Here is a 16,367-nt window from a genome sequence, read left to right on the forward strand (position 1 = left end):
ATTCCATTGAGAGAAAAACACAATTATCTCCTCGACCTCCAGAGTTATGTCACTAATTGATATGATATGTTGTTATGTCACTAATCTTTCCACTGGGAATTACAGAATTCAGCATAAAACACATTTTCTTTTGTTCTTTCATAATCATTGTCATCTCTCTCTCTTCCCCTTTCTTTCTCTCTCAACTTTCTCCCTGTATCACCTGACAGAAGATGAGCATCCTCCAGATTCTGCTGCCTCTCCTGTAGGCTGTTAGCTTCTTGTCAATCTCCTATTTTCATTCATATCTTAAAGAATCACGACTGCCGTGACATTCCAACACAGTAAACATGCTCACATGCAGCCAGTCCTCATTGGGTAAACCTGGGAACTTTGAGAAAGTTAGAAGAATTGTTCAACCCTAGTCCCTCACCATAATTTTGGGTGGGATGAAGTCATCTCCCTCACAGGCCAGTCTCTCCATCTCCCTCTCTTCCTCCCAGTCTAGGTCCTCGCGCTCCCCCTCATCCAGAGTCCCACACGAGGCTGGCAGGTCCCCACCTATCCCCCAACAAAGAGAGCAGGCACACCGTTAGAGAGAGAGCTGGGGAGGAGACGGGAGAAAGATTGGATGAGAAGACGGGAGACATGGCGTAAGAGAGGGGGGAGGGAGAGGAGGGGAAGAGATGGACAGAGAGAAAGCAAGCAATGGAATAATAGAGAAAGAACGAGAAAGGCAGATGGAGGGAGAGAGAGTGGCAGGGAGTGAGAAAGGTGGTAGTAGAAAGTGACAGTGAGGGACAAAGAAAGACAGAGGTGAAGTGACAGAGGATAACAACCATCCAGAAGAATAGTTGGAAGAAAATGAAGAAAAAAAGAAAGGAAAATAGTCTAGTCAAAGAGGAAAGCAGAGGTAAGAAAGAGAATGGGAAAGGTGACAGGGTAGATCATCAGCTTGTGCCAATCATTAGGAAAAAAACACACTGGGCTGTCAGAGAAGAAGAACGTTTCAAGACACAAATATACCTGGTGCCATTTCAGTGTCATAAACAGTAACCTCTATCATCAGACCGTGAGAGACGCAGAGGCACAAAGTAGATGGAAAAACAGAAACAAACACACAAACATTGAAAAACATTCAAGAGACTACAGAGAAAAAGACATGCAGACATATAAACATACAGTGTGTATACACACACACTCCCAGACCGGCGCTTGACACACTCCCACACCATTTGAGACAAATACTCACAGAGAAAGAGAGAGAGCATCACAAATTTGGAGACAGACCCACGGTCAGAAGGAGACAGACAGACAGGGTCAGAGTCAACAGCAGGGACAGCCGATTAGTGTGTGAGTGTATAAGTGTGTTTGTCTGTATGTGAGTGTGTGTGTGTGTGTGTGTGTGTATCAGTGGAGTCTGCTGGGAGGAGCTAAAGGAGGAAGGGCTCATTGTAATGGCCAGGGATGCAAACTGCTGAGGGTCCAAAAAGGTGACACTTTTTTTTTTGTTGCACTGAAAAATGCAATAAATCCCTGCTAGGAGGAAATGCAGGTTTTAACTAATTAAACAACAAAGAATATGATCTACATGATCAGTCTCTGTGTGTAAAATAAAAAGTGGTTCATGTGAACCTAACTCAAAGCAAAAAAATGTAAAGAAAGCAATCCAATGTTAATTGTTGACTAGACTTTACTACACTCAAATCTTGAGAAAACCCCCCACTAATATTGCAGTTAGCCATGACAGCATTTATAATAGAACGCTTGTTACCATGTGATATGGAATTTTATTATCAATGTTCATACATTTCAATTATTCTAATCGGTCTGCAAACCAGAGTTTGTAAAGTTCTGGTTTAAATGAAACAGACAGAATTCCCAGCTCACAACAGTCAAATCAATGTTTATTCACGAGAGCTCTGCAGTTCATATACAAAGACATTCCTTTTATACCATTCTTCTCACTTACGCACACACATGCACACAAACATTAGGAGAGCTATCTTCTTCTCCAGAGTTCTCACCACAGTTTATCACTACCCAGCTGAGAGTTCCATTCCCCCAGATTAGGGAAACCTGGAGGGGTACTCCCTGTCCTATCACAATTTCTCAGAGTTCTAGCCGGGTTGGTTCAAACACAGTTTAATTGTCCTCTGTGTTTTCTTTAGGCACACACATACATTCCTCTCTTCCCCAGTCCAACCTAGTTGGACTTATTTTTGATATTTTTTATTATTCCTTATATATGCTCCATAACCTATACTCCCTAATGGTTATGTTTCCGGGTAGAATTATTTAATCATTATCTGTAACCTTATAAATTATTTTATCACCATGACAGCCTTTATAAAAGAACGCTTGTTACCATGACAGCCTTTATAATAGAACGCTTGTTACCATGACCGCCTTTATAATAGAACGCTTGTTACCATGACAGCCATTATAATAGAACGCTTGTTACCATGACAGACTTTATAATAGAATGCTTGTTACCATGACAGCCTTTATAATAGAACGCTTGTTACCATGACAGCCTTTATAATAGAACGCTTGTTACCATGACAGCCTTTATAATAGAACTTCTGTTACCATGACAGCCTTTATAATAGAACGCTTGTTACCATGACAGCCTTTATAATAGAACGCTTGTTACCATGACAGCCTTTATAATAGAACGCTTGTTACCATGACAGCCTTTATAAAAGAAAGCTTGTGAACACACAAATATAAATATTGCACTTGGGGGGAAAAACATCTTTAAGTAGAAATAGAATGAAACAAACAGGCATTCTATTTTTGCTCTATTATAGTGGCCACTATAGTAGACATCGATCAAGTGCACAAGGCTACATGTGTACAAAAATAACATTCAATGAGTAAAAATAATGACAATCACCCTCACATATCTATTACTGTCAAGTTCAACACAACAAAAACAATATATTTGGGTTACACTGCACATTATTACATTGTACACTTTCTGCCTGTGGACATCTGTTCTACAATGTGCCAGCAGAGCATTATACCCTTTGTAGACATAATTGATCTCTTTCAGGCAGAGTGTACACCTGGAATACCCCTTTTATCCACTGTATTGAAAAAGTGAGAAAGACTTTTCAAAACCTTCTCATCAGATCTACACGAATGACATAAGTCACCTATTTTGGATTCAAAACGGCGAATTTTGCCGAAAGGTGACTAGTTTGCATCCCCTGAATGGCTGGAATGTATAGTAATGTTTGTGCCTGTTTGTGTGTGTCTTAGTGAGTGTGTCTATTAATGTGTGTGACTGTATTGACTCACTGTCTCTGGGGTCATGTGAAGAGTCATTCTTGACAGGGGTGGGGTCACTCCAGGAGCGGTTGAAACTCTTCGCTCTACGCTCGGCAAATGCTAGTGAAGGTGGGGAGAGAGAGTCACACACCCACGCACCATACACACACCATGAACACACACACCCTGAAAACACACACCCTGAACACACACACCCTGAACACACACACCCTGAACACATACACCCTGAACACACACACCCTGAACACATACACCCTGAACAGACACACCCTGAACACACACACCCTGAACACATACACCCTGAACACATACACCCTGAACACATACACCCTGAACACATACACCCTGAACACACACACCCTGAACACACACACCCTGAACACATACACCCTGAACACATACACCCTGAACACACACACCCTGAACACATACACCCTGAACACATACACCCTGAACACACACACCCTGAACACATACACCCTGAACACATACACCCTGAACACATACACCCTGAACACACACACCCTGAACACACACACCCTGAACACATACACCCTGAACACACACACCCTGAACACATACACCCTGAACAGACACACCCTGAACACACACACCCTGAACACATACACCCTGAACACATACACCCTGAACACATACACCCTGAACACACACACCCTGAACACACACACCCTGAACACATACACCCTGAACACCCAACACACGGTTCATTGTACACACACACAATCATGTACGCGCACACACACACACACACACACACACACACACACACACACACACACACACACACACACACACACACACACACACACACACACACACACACACACACACACACACACACACACACACACACACACACACACACACACAGGTACCATCCCCGAAAACTTCAACTCCTCTCCAGAGGACACACTGGGTGGATGAGTTTTGGCTAGGTGCAACAAACCCAGCCTCACCAATGAGAGACTGGGGAGATATTTCATTCGTTAGCTTAACGATTAGCATATCCAGCATCGACTACGCCTCAACACCAGCAATAACACACACACTGTAGGTTCATCAAACGTGTGCCAACACACACACATTCATCGGTGCACAACGGCATGCCACACACCAATATACATAGAGATAGGGCACATCACACACAGGGCCATGCATAAACACAAAGACAACAAAACACAAAACCACTGATGGGGGGAGGACATGTTGGGAGAACACACAGCACACAGTAACACTGTGACTCACTCTGTGCCTTCATTCTCCTGCTGCCCACCATTCTAAGATGCTTCCGGAAGTTCCTGTGGGCAGATTGGGCATGAGGAGATGGAGATGGGGAGAGAGGGAGGAGGAGGAGGAGGAGGAAGAAAAGAAGGGAAGAATCATTTAGAGGAGGAAGTGAGTTAATAAGGGAAAGAGAGTGTATGTGACCCAAATGGCACCCTACATAGTGTACTTCTTTTGACCAGAGCACTGTGGAAAGTAGTGCAGTATATACGTAGGGAATAGGGTGCCATTTGTGACGTAACCAATAAGATAAAAAGTGTGACAGAGACGTGCACAACATTATTTTAATTAAAGATTTAAGAAATTATTTCATAATTTAGGTCTGTCAAATAAGTGTTTTAAGTAACATTGGACCATTCAACTGCTGCTACATAACTGTATATATCTACCTGCTGCTACATAACCGTATATATGTACCTGCTACTACATAACCGTATATATGTACCTGCTACTACATAACCGTATATATGTACCTGCTACTACATAACCGTATATATGTACCTGCTGCTACATAACCGTATATATGTACCTGCTGCTACATAACCGTATATATGTACCTGCTACTACATAACCGTATATATGTACCTGCTACTACATAACCGTATATATGTACCTGCTACTACATAACCGTATATATGTACCTGTTGCTACATAACCGTATATATGTACCTGCTGCTACATAACCGTATATATGTACCTGCTACTACATAACCGTATATATGTACCTGCTACTACATAACCGTATATATGTACCTGCTACTACATAACCGTATGTATGTACCTGCTACTACATAACCGTATATATGTACCTGCTACTACATAACCGTATATATGTACCTGTTGCTACATGTAACACCACTGCCCTTTGTCAGATGTTTCTGACTAGAGATGTTTGAACCAGTAGCCTAGATCAGTGGTTTCCAAACTTGTTATAGTCCCGTACCCCTTCAAACATTCAATCTCCAGGTGCGTACCCCCTCTAGCACCAGGGTCAGCGCACTTTCAAATGTTGTTTTTTGCCATCATTGTAAGCCTGCCAACCACACATTATACAATACATTTATTAAACATAAGAATGAGTGTGTTTTTGTCACAACCCGGCTCGTGGGAAGGGACAAAGAGCTCTTATAGGACCGGAGCACAAATAATAATATAATAATAATCAATCATTTTGCTCTTTTTAGCCATCTTACATATAAAACCTTATTCTTTCATCGAAAATTGTGAATAACTCACCACAGGTTAATGAGAAGGGTGTGCTTGAAAGGATGCTCATAACTCTGCAATGTTGGGTTGTATTGCAGAGAGTCTCAGTCTTAAATCATTTTCCACACACAGTCTGTGCCTGTATTTAGTTTTCATGCTAGTGAGGGCCGAGAATCCACTCTTACATAGGTACGTGGTTGCAAAGGGCATCAGTGTCTTAACAGCGCGATTTGCCAAGACAGGATACTCTGAGCGCAGCCTAATCCAGAAATCTGGCAGTAGCTTCTGATTAAATTCAATTTCACAGAACCGCTTGTTGCAATTTCGATGAGGCTCTCTTGTTCAGATATCGGTAAGTGGATTGGAGGCAGGGCATGAAAGGGATAACGAATCCAGTTGTTTGTGTCATGTGCTTCAGGAAAGTACCTGCGTAATTGCACACCCAACTCACTCAGGTGCTTCGCTATATCACATTTGACATTGTCTGTAAACTTGAGTTCATTTACACACAAAAAATCATACAATGATGGAAAGACCTGTGTGTTGTCCTTGTTAATGCAGACAGAGAAGAGCTCCAACTTCTTAATCATAGCCTCAATTTTGTCCCGCATATTGAATATAGTTGCGGAGAGTCCCTGTAATCCTAGATTCAGATCATTCAGGTGAGAAAAAACATCACCCAGATAGGCCAGTCCTGTGAGAAACTCATCATCATGCAAGCGGTCAGACAAGTGAAAATTATGGTCAGTAAAGAAAACTTTAAGCTCGTCTCTCAATTCAAAAAAACATGTCAATACTTTGCCCCTTGATAACCAGCACACATCTGTATGTTGTAAAAGCGTTACATGGTCGCTGCCCATATCATTGCATAATGCAGAAAATACACGAGAGTTCAGGGGCCTTGCTTTAACAAAGTTAACCATTTTCACTGTAGTGTCCATAACGTCTTTCAAGCTGTCAGGCATTCCCTTGGCAGCAAGAGCCTCTCAGTGGATGCTGCAGTGTACCCAAATGGCTTCGGGAGCAACTGCTTACATGCGCATTACCACTCCACTATGTCTTTCTGTCATGGCTTTGGCGCCATCAGAACAGATACCAACACATCTTGACCACCGAAGTCCATTCGTCTGTTGACTCATCCAGCTGTAACGCATAGAATTCACTGGCTTGTATGTAAAGCAGTAATTGTTTCAAAACATCTCCTGCCATGTCACTGATGCATCGTGAAACAGTGTTGTTTGTTGAAGGCATTGTCTGTATAGTTTTTGTTGGCCTTTTCTCTCAGCATTGTCCCAGCCATATCCACGGCAGCAGGAAGAATTAAGTCCTCCACAATAGTATGGGGCTTGCCTGTCCTAGCCACTTGGTAGCTCACCATATAAGACGCTTCTAGCCCTTCTTATTAATGGTATCTGTTGGTTTTATACATGTCTTACTACTTGAAAGTCGTCTTAATTCTCGCTCAAAAAACTCCTGTGGCTTATTTTTCCAATTGGCATGTTTTGTTTCTAAAATGTATGCGTAAGAGTGAAGGTTTCATTGAGTTGTGAGATAGTACTTTTGCACATATAACACACTGTGGCTGAGGAAAGGCACTACTCCCAATATAAGTGAACCCCAAATCAATGTAGGTCTCATCGTATTTGCGTCTCTTCGATGGTCCAACGTCCCTGTCTGTTGTTCGGTGCTTTCCCAGGTAAGGGGGCAGTAGCTCTTTGGCTGCATCAGATTCACAACTATCAGTGTCCATGCTAGCTGGGCTAACAACAAATGTAGAATTACTGATGTTAGCGTTGGATGTGCTCGTGGAAGCAGAACAACTTGTGTCGTCGACAGGTGCAGGTGTAGTACTGCTGGTAGTAACAGTACTACCAGTAGAGCTGGTATGTGTCTCTATGGACGCGGGCCTTACTAAATGGACTGTTTGAAAATGTGAAGAAATAATGTTGTATAAAAAAAAGGACATGAATCACATTCTTATTTGGCGTACCCCCGATGCGTACCCCAGTTTGGGGAATACCTGGCCCAGATCAAAGAGAAAAATACAGAAGCCTTCTTCATGGACCAGCTTAAAGTGTTACGCCTCTTCATAGCTTTGAGTGACATTTCATTAACAACCAATATCATTGTGTGCTCTGTCTGTTTCCCCCTCTTAACTGCCTGCCTGTCGTTCCTTATTCATGCCATTCATTCTGTATAATAGCTATTTTCTAATAAATAAACATTTCCTCTCCTCCCTTCATCTCTTCAGCATGCCTTGTGATTGTTCACCAGGGCAACAATACGTCTAATGAAGACAGGGTCAAACATAGCTACCGCGTATGGGTGGAGAAGTGTGAGACATGAGGGTGACAGAGAGAGAGAGAGAGAGAGAGTGTGAGAGAGAGAGAGAGGGATCAGACTCGTTTTATATCGTGATTAAAACAGTGCTTTTTCAAACATTCCCTAACCCCTCCCTAACCCCTCAACCCTAAAAAAGAGCAAGCCTCATCACTATCGTTGCGTGACGGATGGCGTGAGTGTGAGCTGATAGAATGGAGAACAGGGACCAGCTCTCCTCTCCTCTTTTTCCCTGCATGCCCACAGAGGAGACATGCAGCAGGTCGTCGGCTAATGAGAGGATGAAAGAGAAGGAGAAAACACCCCTCCGCCCACTCAGCCAGCTGGGGATGAGTCACCGGCTCTCCTCTCTCTCTCTTCCTACCTCTCATTTACTCCCTCTCTCTCCATTGTCCTCTCTCTCTCTTCCTACCTCTCATTTACTCCCTCTCTCTCCATTGTCCTCTCTCTACCTCTGTTCCCTTTTTATCTCCCTTCGTCTATCTCTCTATGCTGCTCAGGCGCTGAGGGCCGATCCGATGCTCCTCCGGCGCTATCTATCCTTTTTCTCCCTCATTCTCTCTCCCTCTGTGTATACTCTGATTGGGAGTCTTGTGTGCTGTAGGTTGCTCCAATGCACCCTGGCCCTCCCTCTCTTTTCCCATCTCTCCACTCTCCTCTCCCCACCTCACGTTCCCTCTGTCTCCCTATCTCGTATCCCCCATCTCCTCTCTGCTCCTCCTCCCTCTCTCTACCTCTCCTCCTCTCCATCTCTCTCTCTCTCTCTCTCTCTCTCTCCACCTCTCCATGTCCAGACAGAGGGGATGGGGGTGTGTTGCTCCTCCATTAATCAGCTTTGTGCCACAGTGACCTTTTACTGCAGCAACCTGGCATTGTGGGAAAACATCTGTCCGTTCATCCGTCTGCCCATCTGACTGACTCTGCCAGGGTAATGGGTTCACTCCCAAAGTCACCTGTCCAGTTAGCCTGGTTTGCATCGCTAACTATGCCTCATATACAGTAGCCAAGCTCATCGTAAGTTTTTAGCTACGTTTGCGCTGAGCTAGCTAGGTTCCATACTATTGTACGACCTCACCAGAGGAGGTTGGTGTGAGGAGCTGTAGGAGGATGGGCTCATTGTAATGGCTGGAATGGAATAAATGAGAGATATGTTTCATTGTCACATACACTGGATAGGTGCAGTGAAAGGTATTCAATGCCTTTGGAGCAAATTAGGGTTAACCTTTTACTGCAGTGGGCTAAATCAGGGTCACACAGAGTGTTTCTAGGTAGTGCTAAACAAATCTACTTTGAAACAAAAATATACACCATACACACATGGTTATGAGCTTAAGAAAAATAAACAATACCATGGCAGATATAGAGTTTAAATGTATTACATAGAGTCTGCATCCCAATATTACAATTTAGATACTTTTTTCTCTCACTTATAGTAATAACGTCATGGTGCCTCATGCTATTTTCTACCCCTCCTGGGAGTCTAAATCTATTCTATGGATAATGGATGGGGAGAGTCAGAGAGTACTGGAGCACAGCAGCACACCCTGACCAGCCAGGAACACAGTAGGTACCTCTGGATGACTTCAGCCGAATCCAGCTCCCTCTCTCTCCTCTTTCTCTGCACAAATCCCCGGAAAGCCCTGCCGGGACGTGGCACAGAATGAAAGGATGAGAGGGAGAATGCTGGCTTAGCACGAGGTGAGAGATATAGCGCAGGAGGAAGAGGAGGGGAGGCGGGGGTATTGGCAGGGTTTAGCTACAGTACTCTGGGGGATGTTGCTGTAACGGCTAGGTTTGCATCATCGGGATTTGGGATGCTGTCTCTTTGTTTGAGTTAGTTAAGGAGGTTAGCATCAGAAGTTAGGGCCAGCTGGGGTTTAGCTGAAGAGTTGATCATGTGGGTTAGTTGGAGGTATCAAGCAGCCATAGGTGAGGGAGAACAGTGCTGCAGCCAGATCAGTCTGCATCTTGCGACTGGGTATGGGTTATTAGCTGTCTGTCTGTGCCAGTCGCCCCAGGGTCTTCTTGCAGTGTGGATTAGAGCTAAGTTTAGCTGCAGTGACAGGGCTCAGGACGGCTCAGCGCACAGAGGCCCTTTTCCATGGCTTGGTTTTGGGGTTGGCTAAAGGCTCAGTTGCAGTCAGTTGCAGTGGATTAGTGAAGGGTTCAGTCAGTGGTATGGGTTTGTTTTGCATAGGGGTTCAGCTAACTACAACGGCTATGTCTGGGTTGTAGTGGGTTAGGACATGGTTTCACTGTTGGTAGAGCACTCAGCCCAGGGAAACACTCAGCCCAGGGAAACACTCAGCCCAGGGAAACACTCAGCCCAGGGAAACACTCAGCCCAGGGAAACACTCAGCCCAGGGAAACACTCAGCCTAGGGAAACACTCAGCCCAGGGAAACACTCAGCCCAGGGAAACACTCAGCCCAGGGAAACACTCAGCCCAGGGAAACACTCAGCCCAGGGAAACACTCAGCCCAGGGAAACACTCAGCCCAGGGAAACACTCAGCCCAGGGAAACACTCAGCCCAGGGAAACACTCAGCCCAGGGAAACACTCAGCCCAGGGAAACACTCAGCCCAGGGAAACACTCAGCCTAGGGAAACACTCAGCCTAGGGAAACACTCAGCCCAGGGAAACACTCAGCCTAGGGAAACACTCAGCCCAGGGAAACACTCAGCCCAGGGAAACACTCAGCCCAGGGAAACACTCAGCCTAGGGAAACACTCAGCCCAGGGAAACACTCAGCCCAGGGAAACACTCAGCCCAGGGAAACACTCAGCCCAGGGAAACACTCAGCCCAGGGAAACACTCAGCCCAGGGAAACACTCAGCCCAGGGAAGGGTTACAGGTCATGGAGTTAAAGGTCATAGGGGTTAAGGGTCAAGGGGGTTTAGGAGCAGGAGAGAAGCTAGATTCAACATGTCAAAGATACTCACGATATCCTGCAGTGGGGCAGAGAAAGAAGTGCATGAAAGAGAAAGAGAGAGAAAGACATTAACATCCTATAGGTCATGACTATTACAACGTGTGTGTATTAAAGGAGAGAGGAAGCATTATCAGAGAGAGAGACACAGAGATAGAAAGAGAGAGAGAGAGAGAGAGAGAGAGAGAGAGAGAGAGAGAGAGAGAGAGAGATTATTTTTTGCTTTTTGCTGGATGTTGAGTCCCAGTGACATCCCATCTAGCACATAATGTTCTGAGAACCATATGTTTCTTAGATCTTGGTGAGAGCGTGGTTACTATGGTTATTTTGCATACAACCTTCCCACAACATTCTGGGAAACATGCAGGATAGTTGCTTGACCTTGGAAAATTCTCAGCACATTTAAGGATCTTGACAATTGTTTGATATTTTTTAGGTATTTCATTACTTTAACAGGACATTTCTTAAAAGTTCAAACATGGTTACATTTCAGTTTTGGTAATGTTTTGGTTTGAAATTGGGAATGTTCTCAAATAGTTCATGTAATATTCATATGTGTAAACATACTGAATAATAATTGGATGCATTTTACCTCCATATCATACTGTGCTATGATTGGTTAAGACCACCCAAATGGTTAGGTCATGGTCCATAATGTGCTATGATTGGTTAAGACCACCCAAATGGTTAGGTCATGGTCAGTTTGATCCTGGTTGGCGATACGTGAACATGCCAGTTATAGCTAGCTAATAAAGAGCTACGTTAAGAAATATCCTGTAGTACTGCATTTTATTATTTTGTACAAAGTGTGCAAAACAAGACAGTTCAGAGAATGTTAAGAAACAACATTCTTCTGTTGGAATTTCAGTACTTCAGCATAACGTTTCCTACAGCTTTCTTCAGTGTTCTATTTAAAACCAGTTAAATGTAACTGAATGTAATCTAAAATGTAATCTACATCATCCCCAAAAGTAATTAGTTATCATGAGAGGGCCATAAACAATAAGTAGTAATGCTGCATACGCCAAGAAAAGTTCAAATCTCACCTTTCTGGTATTTTTTTGGAATACATTGCTGAGATGTAGTCCCTTTTGAGGATACAAGCTCAAGTACCCAGTACAAATATGATTAAAATATGAAATATTTGATGATGTATTTCCTATTCAACAAAACTTTATAAGGCTTCAAATTACTTATATGCTTTCTAAATACTTATATGCTTTTTATAATCAAATTATAAAACAACTAACTATAAGATTTCACCTTATAACTGTAAAATACATATTTGTATGTTTAGTGTTATTGAAAATGTACATATTTTCTAAATGTCTCTCTTGATCAAAACGTATGCCCCTATTACTGTGGACGTCTCACAGAGCTCTAGCGTGTTAGGAACTTGCCTTTCATCTCATATTAATATTGTCCCTCTATGACAAACAGAGAGTGTTTTTTGATTAAAATCAGCATAATGTTTGTCTGCAGGTTTTCTCATGGTTTTATTTAAAGAACAAAAACACAAGAAAGTATTCGTAACGTTAAAATAACAAAACTCTCTCTATCCTCTATCTTGTTAAGTGTGTTCAGGTGTGTTGGCCGCGCCCACTAATTGGCCACACCTGATCTTAATGAGGGCTTGTTTCCTTTGAAATGGGGTCTATTTGAATAGACTAAAATAAACAGATTTTTATGATGGCATGCTAGCTCCATCCTGGTGGCGCAGTGGACTAATTCCAAGGATAGAGAACAGAAGAGCATAGGTTTGAAACTCACTGATGCTGTGTCACAATAAAAAAAAGAAATGTGTTTTCATAATTAACGCCTAAGCAAATACATTTCCATGGGTCCTATCTGTGCTTGGAGTTTAAAACAATTAACCCAAACTGAGCTAACATGTTCTCAGAACATTAATAAAACCTCCCAGGAAAACTGTCAGGGAACCATAGTGAAACATTCTCAGAACCTACCATTAACATTTCCATTCCCAGATCAGGCAAAATTTCCACTTCCGTTCTCAGAAGGTTTAAAAAACGTTCAGTTTTACCAGACAGGAAACGTAGTTCCCAGAGCCAATGGGAAATGAAAAATGTACGTTCCCACATCTTCCAAGGAACCAAATGTGCTAGCTGGGATGTCAGTGTGTTCCCAGAGAGACAGGTGTTCAGTTGTTAGCAGGACTAGCACCTGCACAAGCATCTGTCCCTAAGGTCACACTGATTCACTGTAACTAGCTTACTGTAGACAACTGTGGCTTGTTGTGGGAGATATTATGTATGTGAATGTGTGTGGGTGTGCACTAGTCTATGTACATATATGTGTGTGTCTAACTGTTTGGTCCTCTACATGGTATGTTTGTTTGATAATATTATATGTTTGTATATGTGCATGTGTGTGTGTGTGTGTGTGCTTCTGTGTATGTGTGTGAGGCCTGGGTACTCACGCCTGCATGGTGGTAGAAGCAGTCTGGAAGCTGAACATATTTTCTTTTGGGTACCAGTTGTTGTCCTCTGTGGCGAGAGAGATAATGAATGGAAGTTACAGTAGCAGCCAGCCACATAGTGTGTATGTTTTTAAACTCTTTATAGCAACGATAAGAAACCTCAAAGGACACAGCACCAGTTCACTCCACAGAGGGAGAGAGGGAGACACACAGGGAGAGAGAGCAGAGGAGAGACGAAGAGTCAGAAATACAGACCATCCAACTAACATCGACCCCCCCTTCACCACACAACCCCCTTTGGATTTCAGCGCCTCTCCCTCTCTGTCTCCCCCGGCTCACCTCTCTCCAGCCCAGTCATCCGGTCCACACTCCACATCCTCTCAAGGCGTCTGTGTTGCTTGCCTGCCTCGCGGGAGCTCTCTAGATCCAGGGAGCCCTGGCTACGGGATGGAGCCCCGCTAGAGTCCAAGGCCATGTTGAGGCTGCAGTCCTCCCGTGAGCCCCCCTTTCCCCCCTCACCCCAGCTGCGGATGTTGTGGGCGCTGACCGAGCTTGACAGGGGCTGCTGGGACAGGTGGTGGTGGCTGCCATGGTGACCATGGTGGGCAGCACCCCCGCCGGTAACAGCCAGAGTGTGGTGGTTGCCACTGCTGCCGCCGGCAACAGGGTTGCCGTGACGATGGCTCCCATCATCCCGATGAGTGTTGCCACGGTGTCCGTGGCGAAGGTGGTGCTGGGTGGGGGAGGAGGTGGATGAGGGGGAGGTGGAGGGCTGGACCAGGGTCGACGCCCCCTTCAGCACTTCCAGCTCCAGGCTCTCCTTGCTGCCCCGGTTGCTACCCAGCATACTGTGCTCTCCGGTGATGGTGTAGACACGGGCAGGCTGCAGGGCACACTCCACACACTTCTGCTGGTCCTCTTCGGCCGAGAAGCTGCGCTCCAGAGACAGACGGGCCTTGGTGGTGGTGATGGAGGGGGGCGGGGGCTGGAGGTGGCCCAGCGGAGATTTCACCAGGCTGGACTCAGGGGGGGCTGGAGAACCCCTGTGGGGGTATGGATGGTTGTTGTTGTGGTGACGGACACCACCAGGGGAGTCAGAGTCTGGACCCACAAACGTGTCAGACAGGAGATGGGCTGCAAGGTGAAGCAGAAGGAGAGAGAGAGATGGAGGAGTTACAGAATGAGACAAATAGAAATAGAGAGCAGATAGGACAGAGAATAGGAGAGTGGAACATTACCCTCCATCAGTGATTTACATATCAATTAGAGGATGGAGTAAATATGCTGTTCCAAAAGAAAAGAGAGAAAAGCACATGAGGAAAATGAACAGAAAAATGGAGGGAGAACAAACAGTGGCAGTTAGGGAGGGATGCTGACCTGATCCGTTTCGGTTCTCAGGGTGTGTGTGGGACAGGTACTCTCCAAATGCTCGCGCTGCTCTGTAGAGACACACACACATGACACACGCTGATGTCAACACATGAGTGACAGGGAGAGAGAAAGATAAGAAGAAAGAGGGAATTGTTTACTTAATCGCCTGCTTTATAGGTTTGTGCCACCCACAGATTACAATGTAGCTGTTTATCTCTCAACTCCAGGCAGGCCCAGAGAGCGAGAGAGAGAGAAAGAGGTGGTAAAATAACGGCTTAGGTGCACTTTTAATTTCCAATCATATGACCTCCTGTGTCTTAGTTTGCATCAATGCATACCTAGCACCTGAGAAATGGCTGTGACAACATAGCTGAAAATACAAAAAATATAAACCACTTACAGACAAACGCACTCATTCATACATAGAAACTGGGAGATTCTGAAAAGAAATCCTCATATTGATAGAATGACTCTGATGACGTGACTCTATTCATCAGTGGGTATGAAAGGAGGGAGTAAATAAAGAAAAAGAGCGCAAAAAGACGTAGATATCAGTAAGTCCTGTAAATATCCATGTCATAGCTCAAGCTGGAGGGAAACTGCAGCAACAGGAGTTGCTCGGGAATCAAACAGTGAGAGAAAAAAGCATGATTCAGTTTAGAACCCGGGCGTTCCATTCAGGAAGTCATCATTTCATCTTTTCAACAGCGGGCATCATGGGCATCTAGTTTTTATTAGAGGTCGACCGATTATGATTTTTCAACGCCGATACCGATACCGATTATTGGAGGACAAAAAAAAGCCAAAACCAATTAATCGGCCGATTTTTATATATATATTTGTAATAATGACAATTACAACAATACTGAATGAACACTTATTTTAACTTAATATAATACATCAATAAAATCAATTTAGTCTCAAATAAATAATGAAACATGTTCAATTTGGTTTAAATAATGCAAAAACAAAGTGTTGGAGAAGAAAGTAAAAGTGCAATATGTGCCATGTAGAAAGGCTAACGTTTAGGTTCCTTGCCCAGAACTTGAGAACATATGAAAGCTGGTGGTTCCTTTTAACATGAGTCTTCAATATTCCCAGGTAAGAAGTTTTAGGTTGTAGTTATTATAGGACTATTTCTCTCTATACCATTTGCATTTCATATACCTTTGACTATTGGATGTTCTAATAGGTACTTTAGTTGTAGCCAGCCTAATCTCGGGAGTTGATAGGCTTGAAGTCATAAACAGCGCAATGCTTGAAGCACAGCGAAGAGCTGCTGGCAAATGCAGGAAAGTGCTGTTTGAATGAATGCTTACGAGCCTGCTGCTGCCTACCACCGCTCAGTCAGACTGCTCTATCAAATCATATACTTAATTATAATATAATAACACAAAGAAATACGAGCCTTAGGTCATTAATATGGTCAAATCTGGAAACTATAATTTCGAAAACAAAACGTTTATTCTTTCAGTGAAATACGGAACCATTCCGTATTTTATCT

The 16,367-nt window shown here is 43.9% G+C and overlaps 1 protein-coding gene across 1 annotated transcript in view; it reads right to left on the reverse strand.

The window, feature by feature from the left end:
* LOC120025507 (NMDA receptor synaptonuclear signaling and neuronal migration factor-like) overlaps positions 1–16,367 on the reverse strand; it is a 46,663-nt gene that overhangs the window by 10,574 nt on the left and 19,722 nt on the right. The window contains exons 2-8 of the mRNA XM_038970075.1: positions 14,870–14,931; positions 13,832–14,626; positions 13,493–13,559; positions 11,069–11,074; positions 4,543–4,595; positions 3,286–3,375; positions 413–540 (exon numbers count right to left, since the gene is read on the reverse strand). Of these exons, the coding sequence (XP_038826003.1) occupies positions 413–540; positions 3,286–3,375; positions 4,543–4,595; positions 11,069–11,074; positions 13,493–13,559; positions 13,832–14,626; positions 14,870–14,931 (1,201 nt within the window). The remainder of the gene's footprint in view (positions 1–412; positions 541–3,285; positions 3,376–4,542; positions 4,596–11,068; positions 11,075–13,492; positions 13,560–13,831; positions 14,627–14,869; positions 14,932–16,367) is intronic.

The sequence above is a fragment of the Salvelinus namaycush genome, chromosome 31 (assembly GCF_016432855.1).
Source record: "Salvelinus namaycush isolate Seneca chromosome 31, SaNama_1.0, whole genome shotgun sequence".
Taxonomy (NCBI): Eukaryota; Metazoa; Chordata; class Actinopteri; order Salmoniformes; family Salmonidae; genus Salvelinus; species Salvelinus namaycush.